Source organism: Podarcis melisellensis (assembly GCF_964234715.1).
Source record: "Podarcis melisellensis genome assembly, chromosome: 12".
In the NCBI taxonomy this organism is placed as follows: domain Eukaryota; kingdom Metazoa; phylum Chordata; class Lepidosauria; order Squamata; family Lacertidae; genus Podarcis; species Podarcis melisellensis.
The window spans coordinates 25687131-25702230 of NC_138544.1; the positions used below are offsets into that span (position 1 = coordinate 25687131).

General features: G+C 41.6%; 1 protein-coding gene across 3 annotated transcripts; it reads left to right on the plus strand.

Annotated features, from left to right (window-relative positions):
• The first annotated feature begins 3 nt into the window (after positions 1-3).
• On the plus strand, positions 4-15049 carry LOC309353783 (uncharacterized protein). 3 transcript variants are annotated; one of them, XM_081883453.1, is made up of 14 exons: positions 4-115; positions 1372-1407; positions 3657-3705; positions 3802-3868; positions 4849-4899; positions 7073-7100; positions 7367-7397; positions 7863-7920; positions 8732-8762; positions 9950-9986; positions 10344-10379; positions 13558-13593; positions 14215-14242; positions 14904-15049. In XM_081883453.1, the coding sequence occupies exons 1-14, from the start codon at positions 31-33 to the stop codon at positions 14916-14918; spliced, it is 588 nt and encodes a 195-aa protein (XP_081739579.1). In that variant the 5' UTR covers positions 4-30; the 3' UTR covers positions 14919-15049. The 3 variants fall into 3 exon arrangements, with proteins under 3 accessions (XP_081739579.1, XP_081739577.1, XP_081739578.1); XM_081883451.1 differs by having other exon boundaries at positions 107-271; XM_081883452.1 differs by lacking the exon at positions 4-115 and adding an exon at positions 757-800 and having other exon boundaries at positions 1334-1407.
• The last annotated feature ends 51 nt before the right edge of the window (positions 15050-15100 follow it).

Genomic DNA, 15100 nt, shown 5'->3' on the forward strand with positions numbered 1-15100 from the left:
GCTCGCCTGGGCCTGCTCCGCCCCGCGCGCATGCGCACCTCTGGCATGAGAAGCGCGGGAAGGCGCCGTGGAGTGGCTGGTGGGCGGGGCAAAGAGAGAGCGAGACGCTGTCCGGGTGGGTGGAAGGAAATAATAGCAGCAGCTAATGCGCGCTCTTCCACCTCATGGTCCCTTTATTTATTTTTATGGTCGCCTTATTTTATTTTACAAGACACTTTCAGAAAGGCAGCGAGAGCTTTCGAAATAGAGGGTGGTAGGGGGGATATGGAGGGTGAGAGGAAATTTATTATTGTTATTATAACGCATGGATTTCCCCTTATTATCTTTCTCTATATGGGCTTGTTTAGGGGAAAAATTGGGTAAAATCCATTAAGGAATGCAGTACAATATGAGATCATCACCACCCGAACTTCAGAGCATGGGAAGTCACCCAAAGATATAGAATTTGGCATAAAATTTGGCTTTTTAATTGTATTATAATTTGGAATGTTTTAATGTGGATTTTGTTGGATTGTTAAAATGGAAAACTTAATAAATATATATGTATATTTTTTAAAAGGCGGGGTGAAATCCTTAGGGCTAAATGGGGCTGCATTTTTACGTACACCCGCCCCCAAAAGAAGAAAACACCCTGAAATGATTCTGCCCTCACTTTTCTGGACCTGGGGAGAAGGGCATATCATGCCTCATTCAATTCACCTCCACCTTTATGGATTTAAAAGGTTTCAGCCCCAACTTTCCACCTGCCAACAGGCCTCCAAGGCAGCCGGCATGAAGAGTGGTTGGGGCAACTCAGCCTGGTGGGTGGAGTGTATATATAATGTAATTATTGTTATAAGTGACAAAACATTATACTAAATTTAAGGCAAGGTTCTCTCCTCCCCCTGACTTTTGATGCATGCTTATTTATGGTGAAATAGGGGTTTATTTGTTTATAAAATTTGTATACCTCCCTTCATCAGTAGATCTCAGGGCAGTTCACAACCGAAATTAGTGATTGTAAATGAGGGGAGAGGGATTTATTCCAGATTAATTTGCAGAGTGCATGGGGCTGTGACCTTTTTGTAATTGTATCACCATATACAGAGACAATGTTATCTGGTATCTAATCTGGATTCTGTACATCTGAAACATTCTGTTTCTTCTTTGTTGCTCACTGCCAATTGTTCAGATTAGTTATAAAGTTGCTATTCCACCCCCAAGTGCAGTTAATAATTTGTCTTGACTATATATAAATTAGGGTATTGATGCTCCCACACATCTTGCAAGCATTTTAAGGATTGCAAGATGTGTGAACAATAATAGTCTTTAGCTGTAGGTTGTGTCTTATCAGGTTTGATCTGATGGCTTCATGTTTATTCCTGGTTCCAGGTTTTTCTTTTAAAATGCCACTACTTGAGAAACAAGGTAAGACAGACTTATTTAATGCTTTTAGTATCAGATAATATCTGCAAAGAGTGTTTATCAATATAGAATTGTACTGTGGTGAGTGTTTTGCTAGCTGATTAACAGCTCTGGCAATAATTTTAAGAGCTATTTTATTTGTATGTATGATATCTTCTCATTTATAGGCATCTTTTAAAGCTCCCCTTGGCTAACCCTTAAGCCTGTTGCAAGGTATTGTGAAGGATTTCTGTAAAAGAGATATTATTTGGAAGACGCACTGTGTGCAGGGCACCCCGAGCTGTCCTCTTTATGTACGGTATTTGTGGCCAGGGAGAGGTGGAAAATACTGTTAAGTATGTATTTATTACTCCATGCATAATTGTCCTAGGGATAGATTTCTCAATGTGAATCTTCAGAATTTCCGTTTTGAATGGTAGGAAGAAAAATTGCACTTCCTGATGGATATACTACATAGAAGGTTTCTACATTTCCTTTAAGAGCCCAACAGGTTAAACAAAATTTCATTTTACAGCATGGGTTCCAGTGTGCTAGGGACTGGTTATGCTAAAATGTACCTCAACACTGTATTTTTGTGATGATCAATAGTTTTTAGAAAATAAATTTGACTGAGTGATAAGGAATTATAAGTCTATCTGAAAATATTGCCTTTAGAACATACTGGCCCATGGCAGTGATCTATTAACGCAACAGCAGCACAATAGCAAGGCTGCTAATGGTGGTTAACTAGGTGTCTCAAAGTCATTCACAATTGGGGTTTCAGGTGGCGCTGTGGGTTAAAGCCTCAGCGCCTAGGACTTGCCGATCGAAAGGTCGGCGGTTCGAATCCCTGCGGCGGGGTGCGCTCCCGCTGCTCGGTCCCAGCGCCTGCCAACCTAGCAGTTCGAAAGCACCTCCGGGTGCAAGTAGATAAATAGGGACCGCTTACCAGCGGGAAGGTAAATGGCGTTTCCGTGTGCGGCTCTGACTCGCCAGAGCAGCGATGTCACGCTGGCCACGTGACCCGGAAGTGTCTTCGGACAGCGCTGGCCTCTTAAGTGAGATGGGCGCACAACCCCAGAGTCTGTCAAGACTGGCCCGTACGGGCAGGGGTACCTTTACCTTTACCTTTATTAATATCAGACACTTTTTACCTCTATGACCCAATTTCACAAGATGTAGAGAAAGAGCACATTCTGAAAGTCTATTCTGAGTGGAACCATTTGCGATACAGATTTGAATGATACCCCATGTTAGCACCTCACTCCATGTGAAAAACTAGTGCATTAGGGACCAAAGTTTTAGCCTAGCCATAAAACATTCCATGTATGCTTTATGCAGGGAAATGATCAGATTTTTGTCATTTTCCTGCATTTTGAAGTAGAACAATCTAAGGCAGTATCACATGCTACTTCTGCAAATGATGGGCCGCACTGTACAGTCTCTGGAGATGAGGGATAATTGCAGCTCAGCTATAAAGGTCCATCCTGCAATCTGTCTTCCTATTTTAAAATCTATTGATCCTAATAGTGAGTGGAAATGTATTCCAAGTGTTGGTTCTTCCAGATATGATAATTTAAGGAAAGGGTGCTCTGTATGTAAACTGCCCTAGAATCTCTTCTTAATGGTGGTCCATAAATTTTTCACAGAAATAAATGTAACATTGAACAATCATGTTCCAAAGGAACTTGCAAAATGATCCATATGACCTGGTTCCATAAAATTGCTAAGGTGTGTGTGTGTTATTATTTGAAAATGTCAAAGCAATTAGTATCAAAACTAGCAGATACGATAAAGTGAAATACAATCTACAACAGAATTAATCAAATAGACAACATTCTTCCCCCCACAGTAAGTATTGTGTATCAAACCGAGCACGTCCCTTTGCAATTTTCTGCAAGCAGAGCTTCTGAATTTCAATTGTATTTGGCATAAAATGGTCTGATTCATGCTGGTAATTTCTCATCATGCTAATCATCAAGATTCTGCAACTGTTTCTTAACATCCTGGCCTCCTTCCGTGACATTTTGCCACCATTCCCACAAATATAATTCTTTATTAGCACTTTGCCCTCACTGATATTCTTAAATGTTTTTATCTTGTAAACTCCACTCTATCTCACAGATCTGAGTGGGGGTTAATATATTCAGTATTATATTCAGATGCAGTGATGAACTAACTTATGTAAGCAAGTAGTACAGACACAAATATATTTGTCTCTAATTACCTGTTTGTGATAGTATAACCTACCATCTCTGCATGTTTAACCATAGAAAATAGTGAGCAGATGCTAGTGAAAAATGAAACCTATCTGCAGATTTTGTAAGTACTCCCATTTGAAAGATTGATGTGACTTTTAAAAATTAAATTGTATGTAAATTAAAATTCATTATAAAAATGGATTTTTTTTTATTTAAGAAAAAACAAGGACCAGAGAAAGAGGCTTGTACATGAAATCTGCACCTTTTTGGACAGCAGCCAATCTGTAAGTAATTTATGAAACAAATCTTGCCCATGAAAATGAAAACTGTGTATATGCAGATAAGGAATGTCTTATGGAGCAATGCTTAATTTTATGGGTGCTCTTTAATTTTCCCCGTGTCTTTGTGTTGTGTGAGAGAGGGTTGTATCTGCTCAGAGTAAATGCCTAAGTTAATAATGTCTGTTAATTTCAGTGGGTCTACTCTGAGTAAAAGTAACACTGGATACAACCTAGAGAGTGTCGTCTTTGAAATAGTTGGTAAAGCCCACTTACATCTCTTTTCAAAATGTAGATTCTGCCAAGAACTTTCACCCACTGGCTTTTACTGTACATACAGTTACCACATTATTAGCGCAATACGTTTGGCGTATACTCTGAGATACTATTATTGCACCACATACGGTAGTCTAGGCCTGTGTGCTCATCATTCCTGGCTCAAACTGAGCCCTTGGAGTTGCCTATAGCTTCCTTGAGGTAAAGTGTCAGTGGGCCACATTTTAAAGGTGCCATAAAATTTGGACTTTTGGGGAAGTGGATTGTGTCTGTTTTGGAAGACTATGGCCAATACTAAAGCAACATTGCTACTTAAAGCAATCCTAACCGTGTCTACTCACAAGCAAGTCCTGTTGAATTAAATGGAGCTAACTCCCAAGTAAGGGGGGTTAGTGTTGCAACCTAAATTATTCCACAACTTTTTCAGAATTTAATTTAAAAAAATAAAAATATTTAATAAATAATAATCTACGTGCTTGGCCACATGTACCTATATATCAGTTGAAAGCCTAAGCAGTGGATGTTTCTCAGAATTGTGATATGTCAGAAGCAAGTCTGGAACTGCCAAATTCCACGTATAAAGCAAAGAGCAACCATTAAAGCCTTTGGAATTACAATTATCTGAGAAAAGCAAACCTGAGCTTTGAGATATGTTACTTGGACTGCAACAATAATGTTTTGTTTGGTTGTGTTTTTGTTTGTTTGTTTAGGTCCAGGAGATTGATGCTCTGAGAACAGAAAATAGGAAGCTAAAAAATGCGGTACCTATCTGACATTTTATATACATTTTATGAATGGCTTAAAGCCTGTTCTTATGCTTCGGTGCCAGGGTTGGGGGAGGTTGTTTCAATCAGAACTTTACTCTTGGTGGCCAGAAATAATCCCTTGCTTGAGTTCTGAATTAAATATTAGCAACAGAGGTAATTTATGCCAATTCATAGGATCTAAGGCAGTAGTTCCCAATACCCCACCCAACAGACCTCTTGGAAATAGCTGAGGTACTTGGCAGACCACTTAATGACATTTCTGCCTGTTGTAGCCATTGTAATACACTGTGCCAAGTGCTGTCTGATTTTTAATTGCATGTTAATTGCTTTTATTTCTTACATATTGTATTTTAGTGTATTACAATTTGAATTCCATACAATCGAAAAATTGAAATCAATTAAAAATAAAAATGAATATGTTATGCAATCAACGTGCCACGTACTGTTTTCAACTACAAATTAATTAACATGCCACACACCACCTGAATGAAGCTTGTGGATTACTGATGGTCCATGGACCACAGTTTTGGAACCCCTGATCTAAGAGGAAATATATCCTATATCTCAAATCTTCTGGTTTTGGGCAAGTTGTTGGAGCATGTGGCTTCTCGGCTTCTGGTAGTTTTGGATTATTCCAGTCTGCTTTGGGGATGGAAGCAGATTTGGTCATGCTGGTGGATGACTTCTGCTGGGAAATAGATGCAGAAAGTGCTACCCTGTTAGTTCTTTTGGACCTCTCAGTAACACTTGAAGTCATTGAAGATGTCATCCTTCTAAGTTGTTTATATGGGTTGAATTTAGGATGCATGTTATTCTTCCAGTCCTTCCTGGATAAGCAGCCATAGAAGGTGGTGTTGGGGAGCTACTGTTCCACTCCATGCCTATTGAGGAGCCGCAATGCTGATGCTTTTTTAACTGTTGCAGGAAGTCATCTAGAGGTTTGAAGTGTCATCAGTATGTGGATGACACCCAGCTCTGCATCTCATTTCTATCTTCCAATCCCAGGAGGCCTGCTGAGCTCTTGAATGGGTTTCTGGAAGCAGTTTTGGTGGGGATGAGGGCAAACAACCTGAGGCGGGATGGCGTGTCCCATTTTGCAGCTTGAGGCAAAACTGGAAGTGCCTCCCCATCCTACTGCCGCCACACCACCTCACTGAAGCATCCCTTACCTGGGTTGTATAGCATCATTTCGACATAAATTGGCTCCAATGCCAGCACCACTTCTCTGCTGCTGGCAGAAGCAATGGGGCATGAGGGGTGCCTTGTGGGTGAGCTGGCTCTGACCTGAGACTGCATCCAGGTAAAATGGAGGTATTTTGGTAGTGAAACTGACTGCTCTGGATTGAGGTTTACAGTTTATCTTTGATGGGGTTGCAGTCTCCTTTAAAGACCAAGTGTGTAGTTTGGTAGTTCTCTTGAACTCAGCACTAACAGGTTAAGGTTAGCTGGTGGTGGTAGCCAGGAGTGCTTTTTTTAGCTTAGGCTGGTTTGCTAACTGCAGTTTTATCTGGAGAGGTTAGACATTATCTTGGTTATCCATGTGCTAGCCGTGTTCTGGCTGGACTACTGCAATGCACTCTGTGTAGAGCTGCCTTAAAATACATTTCGGAAACTTCAGCTGATACAAAATGGATCATGTGATACCAATACTGTACTAGTTGCACTAATTGCTGGTGTGTTTAGGAGCTCAATTTAGAGTTCTGTTTTAACCATTAAAGCCCAAAATGAATTGTGTCCAAGTTATCTGAAGGATTTCCTCCCCGCATACCAGTCTGCATGTATTTTGATATTCTTACCCACACACCTCTGAGAGCAATTAGGTTTGTAAGCATGAGGGAAAGGGTCTTTTATGCTGTGACCCACATTGCTGAAATTATTTACTAGCTGATCACTTCAGGAGTTCAGGAAGGTCCCCAGACCCACTTGGTTTTGTCTGCTTTTTCTTGAGTTGTGATCTGTGGATGGCTTTTGTTGTAGTTATTTACTGTACTTTGTGGGATGGGATGCTTGTTGATTTTTTAGTGGTTAATTATTTTGTTCTACTGTATTGTATTTTAGTTGTATGTGGCCTTGGTGAGATTTTCCTCTTAAAGGAAGTGGCTTAAAATAGATAAAATAGTATGTAAATATTTTGATCTAATACTGTTCTAATTCTTTTCCACATTAGAACTCCCGGTTGCGTTATAAAACAAAAGGTATGTATTTACAAAAGTAAACCCATTGAGGAGCATTCTTAGAGACGCAGCATATTTTATTTTGTGATAGGCAATAAGGCGATAAGGATGAAGATATATTCAAGCAAGTAAGTAGGTTTCAAAGAGTAGGGGGTTTGTGGGTAAGAGAACAGGTAAGATTTGTAGTGATTATTGCAATACCATGTTGGGAGAGGGTACTTTTATCTTAAAATAGCAACTAAAATTCCACTTGCAAGGAGCAGAATTATATTTTTCTTTCTTCTTAGATTGGGCCCTAAAGAAAGAAGAATATGAAAAGTAAGACATGATATGTTAACACAACATTTTAAACAACAGACTGTGGTTGTATCTAAACTTCCACAATTTTATGGATATGATTCAATACACCTGGAAATTTAGGTTGCACAATTGAAGTAAATTTAGCATTCTTGCACAACAACCACATCCCCCCCCCAAAAAAATACTCTGGATTTTTTGTGATAAGATATGTGACAGGGAAATGTATGGAACTGTGTGGGATAACACTGACAATTAACAGCATCATATAACTTCTGTGCATTTCGGAACAGAAAGATCACACACACATGCACACATTCATGGGCTTGTGGTCTGTCAGCCTCCATCATTAGGCTAGCAGCTTGTGAATGCACATTTTATATTTGCTAACCATTTTGGTTAGCATCCTTCACATGATAAAGAGTAGCATTTAAATGTAAACATATGGATATGAATTTGTGTTTGTATTCTGATTTACTTTCAAAGTGAGATTGAGAGGCTTTCGGGTGAGATATCAAATTACTTGAATGTCACAAACTTCTGGGTGAGTATAAATTACTTCAGGGGTGGTATATGCACTTCTGAAAAAGTGATATCTGGTCAATTGGGTTATCAAGTCATTGGGTTGTATCCATTGCTGTGCCATCAGAGTTCATTGATTCAATAGGATTTCTGTTTGCTCTTCTCCCCTTGTCCCTCTCCGCAAATCTGCTCTAGAAGGTCTCCCAACCCAATTTTGAGAGTGCACAGAGGGCAGGAAAGGGAAAGAAGGTTCCTTTGTTTACATGAAAATTCCTGGCCCCACTGGAGCTGTAGCATTGGATACAGCCAATAGACTGGCCCAATCTAGCTAAAGAAACCCATTAAAAAGCAAGGGAGAAAGTAATAATAACTATGGACTTTCCATAGTACTTAATCATGAATACTTTTAGCTTGTTGAATCTAGAGAATGGCAGAAGCCCTGGCCATGAATTATATACATTTGTTGCTCTTTACAGATACAGTATTAGAAAATGTTTTGAAGTTTATTTCTCCAAATGCAACATTCATTCTTGGCTTATTATATGTTCTCTGCTGAATTTTTATGCTGATTTTTTTCCCTATGTTGTTCTGCTTTGTGTATGTGTGGATAGTGATATTTTTATCACTAATAATTTTGTATGTGTATGATTTCTTACTGAAGGGTGTCCTGCAAAAAAACAAAACCCTTCCACAATCTAATAAACAAATAAAAGTAGGATTGGAAAGATTGGGGTTGTGACATGTCATATATCACTTTCCATTACACTTTCCATTATAAAGACGTTTTGCTTGGTTTGCTGAAATATCAGTTAGATTGTGTCTTTCTTTTTTAGTATGAAGAGTCTGAGCTTCTCAATAGCCAAGGTATGTTGTTTTAGTGACTGTAAAGGACATTGATGTTTATTATACATCTGCTTATTTTTATGTTAGTCTGTATGCCCTTCCTAGTAATCCTACTGTGTAAGGTGCCAAAATTTCACATTACTGTACTAAATATTTTGACCCATTGTAATCAGCAATAAGAGGGGAACTTCAAACTGAACCTTCATATGATATTGAAGGCTAAACCTTGATTTTGAACTACAGTGAGATACAGTAGTAGTAGTAGTAGTAATAATAATAATTTATTTATTTATACCCCCACCCATCCGGCTGGTCCTCCCCAGCCACTCTGGGTGGCTCCCAACAGATTAAAAACAGAATAAAACATCACACATTGAAAGTTTTCCTAAACAGTCCCTCTGAAGGAGCAGGTATGCAGGTTAGAGGTACGTCTGGATCCATTGCTGTCACTTGAGACCCAGGTGGCCTCAGTGGCGAGCAGTGCCTTCCACAGCTTTAGCTGGTATCCCAGCTTTGTCCCTATCGGGACAGGGGTAGCCTAAATTTTATGTTCTGGTAATCTCTAGGTTAGATCATTGCAATGTGTTATATGTGGGGCTGCTTCTGAAGACAGTTTAAAACTGCAGCTGGTGCAGAATTCAGTAGCCAGTGGCAACACAGTTTGAACATATAACACCAATCCTAGCCTGACTGCACTGGGCATCAGTTACTTTCTAGGCCCAGTTCAGAGTGTTGGTTATGACTTATAAGGCCTTTGACTTATAAGGCCTTAAATGGCTCAGGACCGCAATACCTCAAGGACTCCCCATATGAGCCAACCTGGACCCTGTGATCATCCTCTGAGGATGTTCCTTATGTGTCCCTCCACAAGAGGTCCAGAAGGTGGCAACACAAGAATGATCGTTTACTGCAGTGGCTTCCTGTCTGTGGAATGCTTTCCTCAAGGAGGCTTGCTTGGTGCCGCCATTATATATCTTGTCTAGGGCAAGATAAAGTGACTAACAAATTTAATAAATAAAATAAAGTCTTTGGCACTGGTTAAGATCCCTGGAATTCTTTCCATCTTTTCTAATGTTAGATGCTAGAAGTATCCTCCATCTTATGCACTTGCTGACTGATACAGCAAGTTTTAGACTGTTAGACCAAGCAAAGAGATATTGAAAGATTCCCAGATGTGCCTGTGTATAATATAATATTCAATTTTACAGATAAAAGAATTCTAAGTGAACCTAGAAAACATGCCAGGTGAGGGCTTGACTTTTTCACCCCATTGTCTACTTATAGAAAGTTGTTCTAAGTGATTGACTGTGTATGAAGTTGGATAATATATTTTCTTTAAAATTCAGTTATTTTAGCTAAAATTCTGCAGCCACACTGCTTAGCATAAGACTATATAAAAAAATTCCGTGAGTTCTCACTTGTCTGTGGACATATTTTTCATATGTGCCTAATTGAAACACAGTTTTAATTAGAAGATGCCTTTTCCCTTTGAGCTCTTTTCACCTTGAACTATGTACCTGAATAACCTATCTTCTATTTTTTACATGTAAATCAATATCTGTGACTTTTTAAATGATAAAATTTTCATTTGAATATCCACAGCACTCAGACAGAGGGTGCTTTTGTGCTGGAGAAGAGGTAAGGGCAACTGCATAATTTAATTCGTTTGGAATTGCTTGAATGTGAGAGGCATATCCCTGGTGGAGTTTTCCCAAGGAATTAATGCTAGTTTGACTAAGAAGAATAAGATGATCCCTGTTTAGAAGCATGCTACGCATTTGCCACTTTCGCATAGTGCAGAGTGTGTATGTACAAATGCACTAGCATATTCTACTGGAATATTTATTAACTAAAAGGGAATGGTTAAGGAACCTGAAAATAATACAGCTTCTATTTAAACACCATTCCAGGTAATGGCAGGGTACATGCAGTTTCACATTCTCCTATGAAGTAGATGGACATTTATGACTATGTGGGATACAGAATCACTACATTTATTTGTTTTTGGCTGACTGACATCAGTGCTTACCAGCTTCTTGAGGCATTTTATGTAGCCAATTGCTATAACAATTACTTATCTCAGTGTTTCCCAACCTTTTTTGGGCAAAGGCACACTTGTTTCATGAAAAAAATCTTGAGGCACACCACCATTAGAAAATGTTTAAAAAATTAACTGTGTGCCTATATTGACTATATATAAAGTAACTCTCTTTAATAGGCATCAAATAAACACAAAGAAAGTATTTTATAATTACTTTATTATGAAATAGGACGCACCTACTTTTTTGGGGGGGGGGAATAAAGGAAATTTTTTTCCCTTTATTTCCCCCCCCCAAACCAGGTCGGGGAACAGTGGGATGGTGGTGCTGCGCCTCCCCGCTGTCCCCCGAGCTTAAGGGGCTGGCCCATGTCTGCCTGGCGCAAGGGGCGCTCTGCTTCAGGGCGCCCCGCGCGTCGGGCGGCAGGCTACAGTCCGCAGCATGGGGAACCCTCTGTTTCAGGGTGCCCCACGCGCCCCCCGGGTGCGCAAGGCTTGCCAACACGAGTGCGGAGCACGGGGCGTCCTCCGAAGGGCGCCCCATGCTCCGCGCTGCCAGCTGCCGCCCGCAAGCCTTGCGCTCTCGGGGGAGATCCCCCGGGTGCGCAAGGCTGGCCAACAGCAGCGTGGAGCACGGGGCGTCCTCCAAAGGGCGCCCCGTGCTCCCGGCTTCCGCCCGCAAGCCTTGCGCTCTCGGGGGGAGATCCCCCGGGTGCGCAAGGCTTGCCAACACCAGCGCGGAGCACGGGGCGTCCTCCGAAGGACACCCCGTGCTCCGCGCTGCCAGCTGCCGCCCGCAAGCCTTGCGCTCTCGGGGGGAGATCCCCCGGGTGTGCAAGGCTTGCCGACACCAGCGCGGAGCACGGGGCGTCCTCCGAAGGGCGCCCCGTGCTCCGCGCTGCCAGCTCCCTCCCGCAAGCCTTGCGCTCTCGGGGGGAGATCCCCCGGGTGCGCAAGGCTGGCCGACACCAGCGCGGAGCACGGGGCGTCCTCCGAAGGGCGCCCCGTGCTCCGCGCTGCCAGCTGCCGCCCGCAAGCCTTGCGCTCTCGGGGGGAGATCCCCCGGGTGCGCAAGGCTTGCCGACACCAGCGCGGAGCACGGGGCATCCTCCGAAGGGCGCGCCGTGCTCCGCGCTGCCGGCTGCCGTCCGCAAGCCTTGCTCCCGCCGCCCGACTCGCCCGCCTCCCTCCCACGGCACACCAGGCAACGTCTCGCGGCACACTAGTGTGCCGCGGAACACCGGTTGGGAAACACTGACTTATCTCATTTGATTAGTTCTTGTTTAATGAACAATAACATCAAAATAAGTTTCTTAAGAGGCCTCTGTTGCCAATGCCAGTTCCTCGAAGTACCTAAACACGAGGGGTTGCCAACAGCTACTCTACAATTATTCAGAGTGTAAATATAGAGACACTAAAGGCCAAGTATTTTTTATTATTTTCAGAATTGTATCACCTGCTTTTTTGCCTTCAAAAAGCAGTCAGTCAAAGCAGCTAAGAAGTACAAAAGCAAGAGTGATTCAACCGTTAAGATACAATTCATCAAATTAAAACATCAGCAAAAAAATGTCGTAAAGGTAAAGGTACCCCTGCCCCTACGGGCCAGTCGTGACCGACTCTGGGGTTGCGCGCCCATCTCGCTTAAGAGGCCAGGGGCCAGCGCTGTCCGAGGACACTTCCGGGTCACGTGGCCAGCGTGACGAAGCTGCTCTGGCGAGCCAGCACCAACGCAGCACACGAAAATGCTGTTTACCTTCCCACTAGTAAGCGGTACCTATTTATCTACTTGCACTTAAGGGTGCTTTCGAACTGCTAGGTGGGCAGGAGCTGGGACCGAACGACGGGAGCTCACCCTGCCGTGGGGATTCGAACCGCCGACCATATGATTGGCAAGTCCTAGGCACTGAGGTTTTACCCACCGCGCCACCCGCGTCCCTAAAAAAAAAAAAAGGCATAAGGAACAGCAAACAAACAAACTAACAAACATAGAACCAACAACAACATATTGCTTTAAAAAAGAGTGTTTTCAATGCTGGTGGAATATAAATATATGACTACAACCTAACTTATTGAGCAGGGATTTCCACATATGAGGTTCCACCACAGAGAAAGGCCTCTTGCATATGGTCATCAGTTTTGTCTTAGAACACATGCAAGAGGCAGGGGTGGTTAGATTGGCTCCTGCCAAGGGCCCAGGCATAGAGTGAAGTCAGTCTGCTCGCCTGCCTGTACACTTCCAGGGCCACTCCTTTGCTGCCTTGCGTGGCCGGATGAGGCGTACAGGCTCCTCAGGCAAGGGCACAAGGGACAGAGCGGGGGAGCACCGATACAGCTCCTTGCCAAGGGCACCAGGGAGCCAAGTTTTACCCAGACATGGGTAAAACAGCTGACCTTAAATGATAGATCTTAAAGTTCACATAAGAGGAGACAGTCAAGCAGCTTGACCCCGTGCTATTTAGGGCTTGGTAAGTAATAACCAAGACAATGAACTGCACTCTTTTGATGTAAAGAATATGTAACAAACTTCCACAATGAAATGCTTAGAATCATGCCAGATATGAAATTGGTATAGGCTGCAATCCTATACCAATTTACCTGATAGTATGCCTCAACAGGACTTATTCTGGTTTGATATGTATGGGATTGTACTATAACTGCAGGATTGACCCCTTGTTCATTTGGGGACTGTGCTATATGAGGAAGAAAGATTAAATCTTTCCTCCTGCTGTAGTCATGATAAAACTTGAAGGTTAATTTTGCTTCTATTCCATCCCACAGAACTGTTGAAACTCAGACTGGAGAAGATGGCTCTAGGTATCATACAGTGAAAAATTAATTCTTTAAAACATTAATTTGATTCTCTGTGTATTTAAAATTAATGAAGCGAGGGGGTCACTAAATAATTCAAGTACTTTGCGAATAGTAACTCTTTGGATTTTCCGTGAGGGTGACAAGGATTATCCTTGGTGGATTTTAAGGACAAGTTGCTGCCCACTGACTTAGCATGGCAAAATTGCTGAGACTTTCATATTCAGGTCAAAGAATGGTTGCTGTGGACAGGCAACTTTAGTGACAATAATGTGATGATACAGTGTAGCTATTGTGGTGTGGGGCATTCAAAACTAGTTAAATGTTGAGGCCTTAAGGATTTTGCACCAATCCTTACATGGCCACAAGTGTGCTCTGACCTGAATAGAAGAACAGGACATCTCTTATCACTCCCACTTTCCACCTTTTACCTCATTGTCCTGAAGACTCCTACAACCTTAAAGGGATTGACAGACTGTAGTTCACAGTTGCATGTTCCATACAACACAATCCACAATCTGGAATTCAAGATTGACTCTCCAGCGAGTATGTATAGGATTGCAGTCATAAAGTGGTGGACCACATCACAGATTATGAACCTGATCTGTTATTATTTCCCCGATTTAGCTATGTTGTTGAAGACTCATTATCACAGGTAAGCAAAGTGTCTGGGGCTAGGTGGGCAGCTGCTGTGCAATTCTTATACCTTAAATCCAACACACTGGACACAGAAAGTCATGCTGATTCTCTGCTGAACAATTTCTTTAATAATTCTAAAATCTGATCTGCCCACTTTTTACAGCCATACCAGTCAGCTTGAAATTTTAGCTGTTTTTGCAACTTCCTGTGGTGGCGGCAAGCTGGAATCTTGTACTTGCTGTGTTTCTGTGTTTCTGTTGTGTTTGTCACTGCCTGTAGAAGAGTCCTCACCTATATTAACAATATGAAGCAAACACAGGATCGAGTATTTCACATTTTATTCACTATAGTTTATTGTACTTATATTTTATGTATTCCCCCTTGATGCCTATTTATCCAATTATTAAAATTAGTCAGTAAATACAAATAGTGAATTTATCCAACTAACTCATACTCAGAGTAAACCTTCTGAAATCAAAGCATATGACTAACTTAAATCCATTGATTTCAATGTGTCATATGACTTAAGTTGATACAACCCAGTATTTTTTTGGGGGGGGGTGGGAATCACATCAGCTGCTTAATCTAGGTGTTTATTGGTTGAAGTGGACTTTTTTTGTAGAAATGCTTAGAATATATTTTTTAAAAAATTTATTCATCTAATATTCTCTTTGCAGGATGAGTTTGAATAGCAGAAGTCCAGTGTGGTGTAACAATAACCTATTTGAGTGCTGGAGAGCTTTCATGTTTGACATTTTAAATTTTGGTGAACCATATTAAAATGTTTATAGCTATATGCCAAATAAAGATATTTTAATCCTGCTATAGTTTGAGTTAGTATAGTTATTAATAATAAATTGTTGGTGTGAAAAGC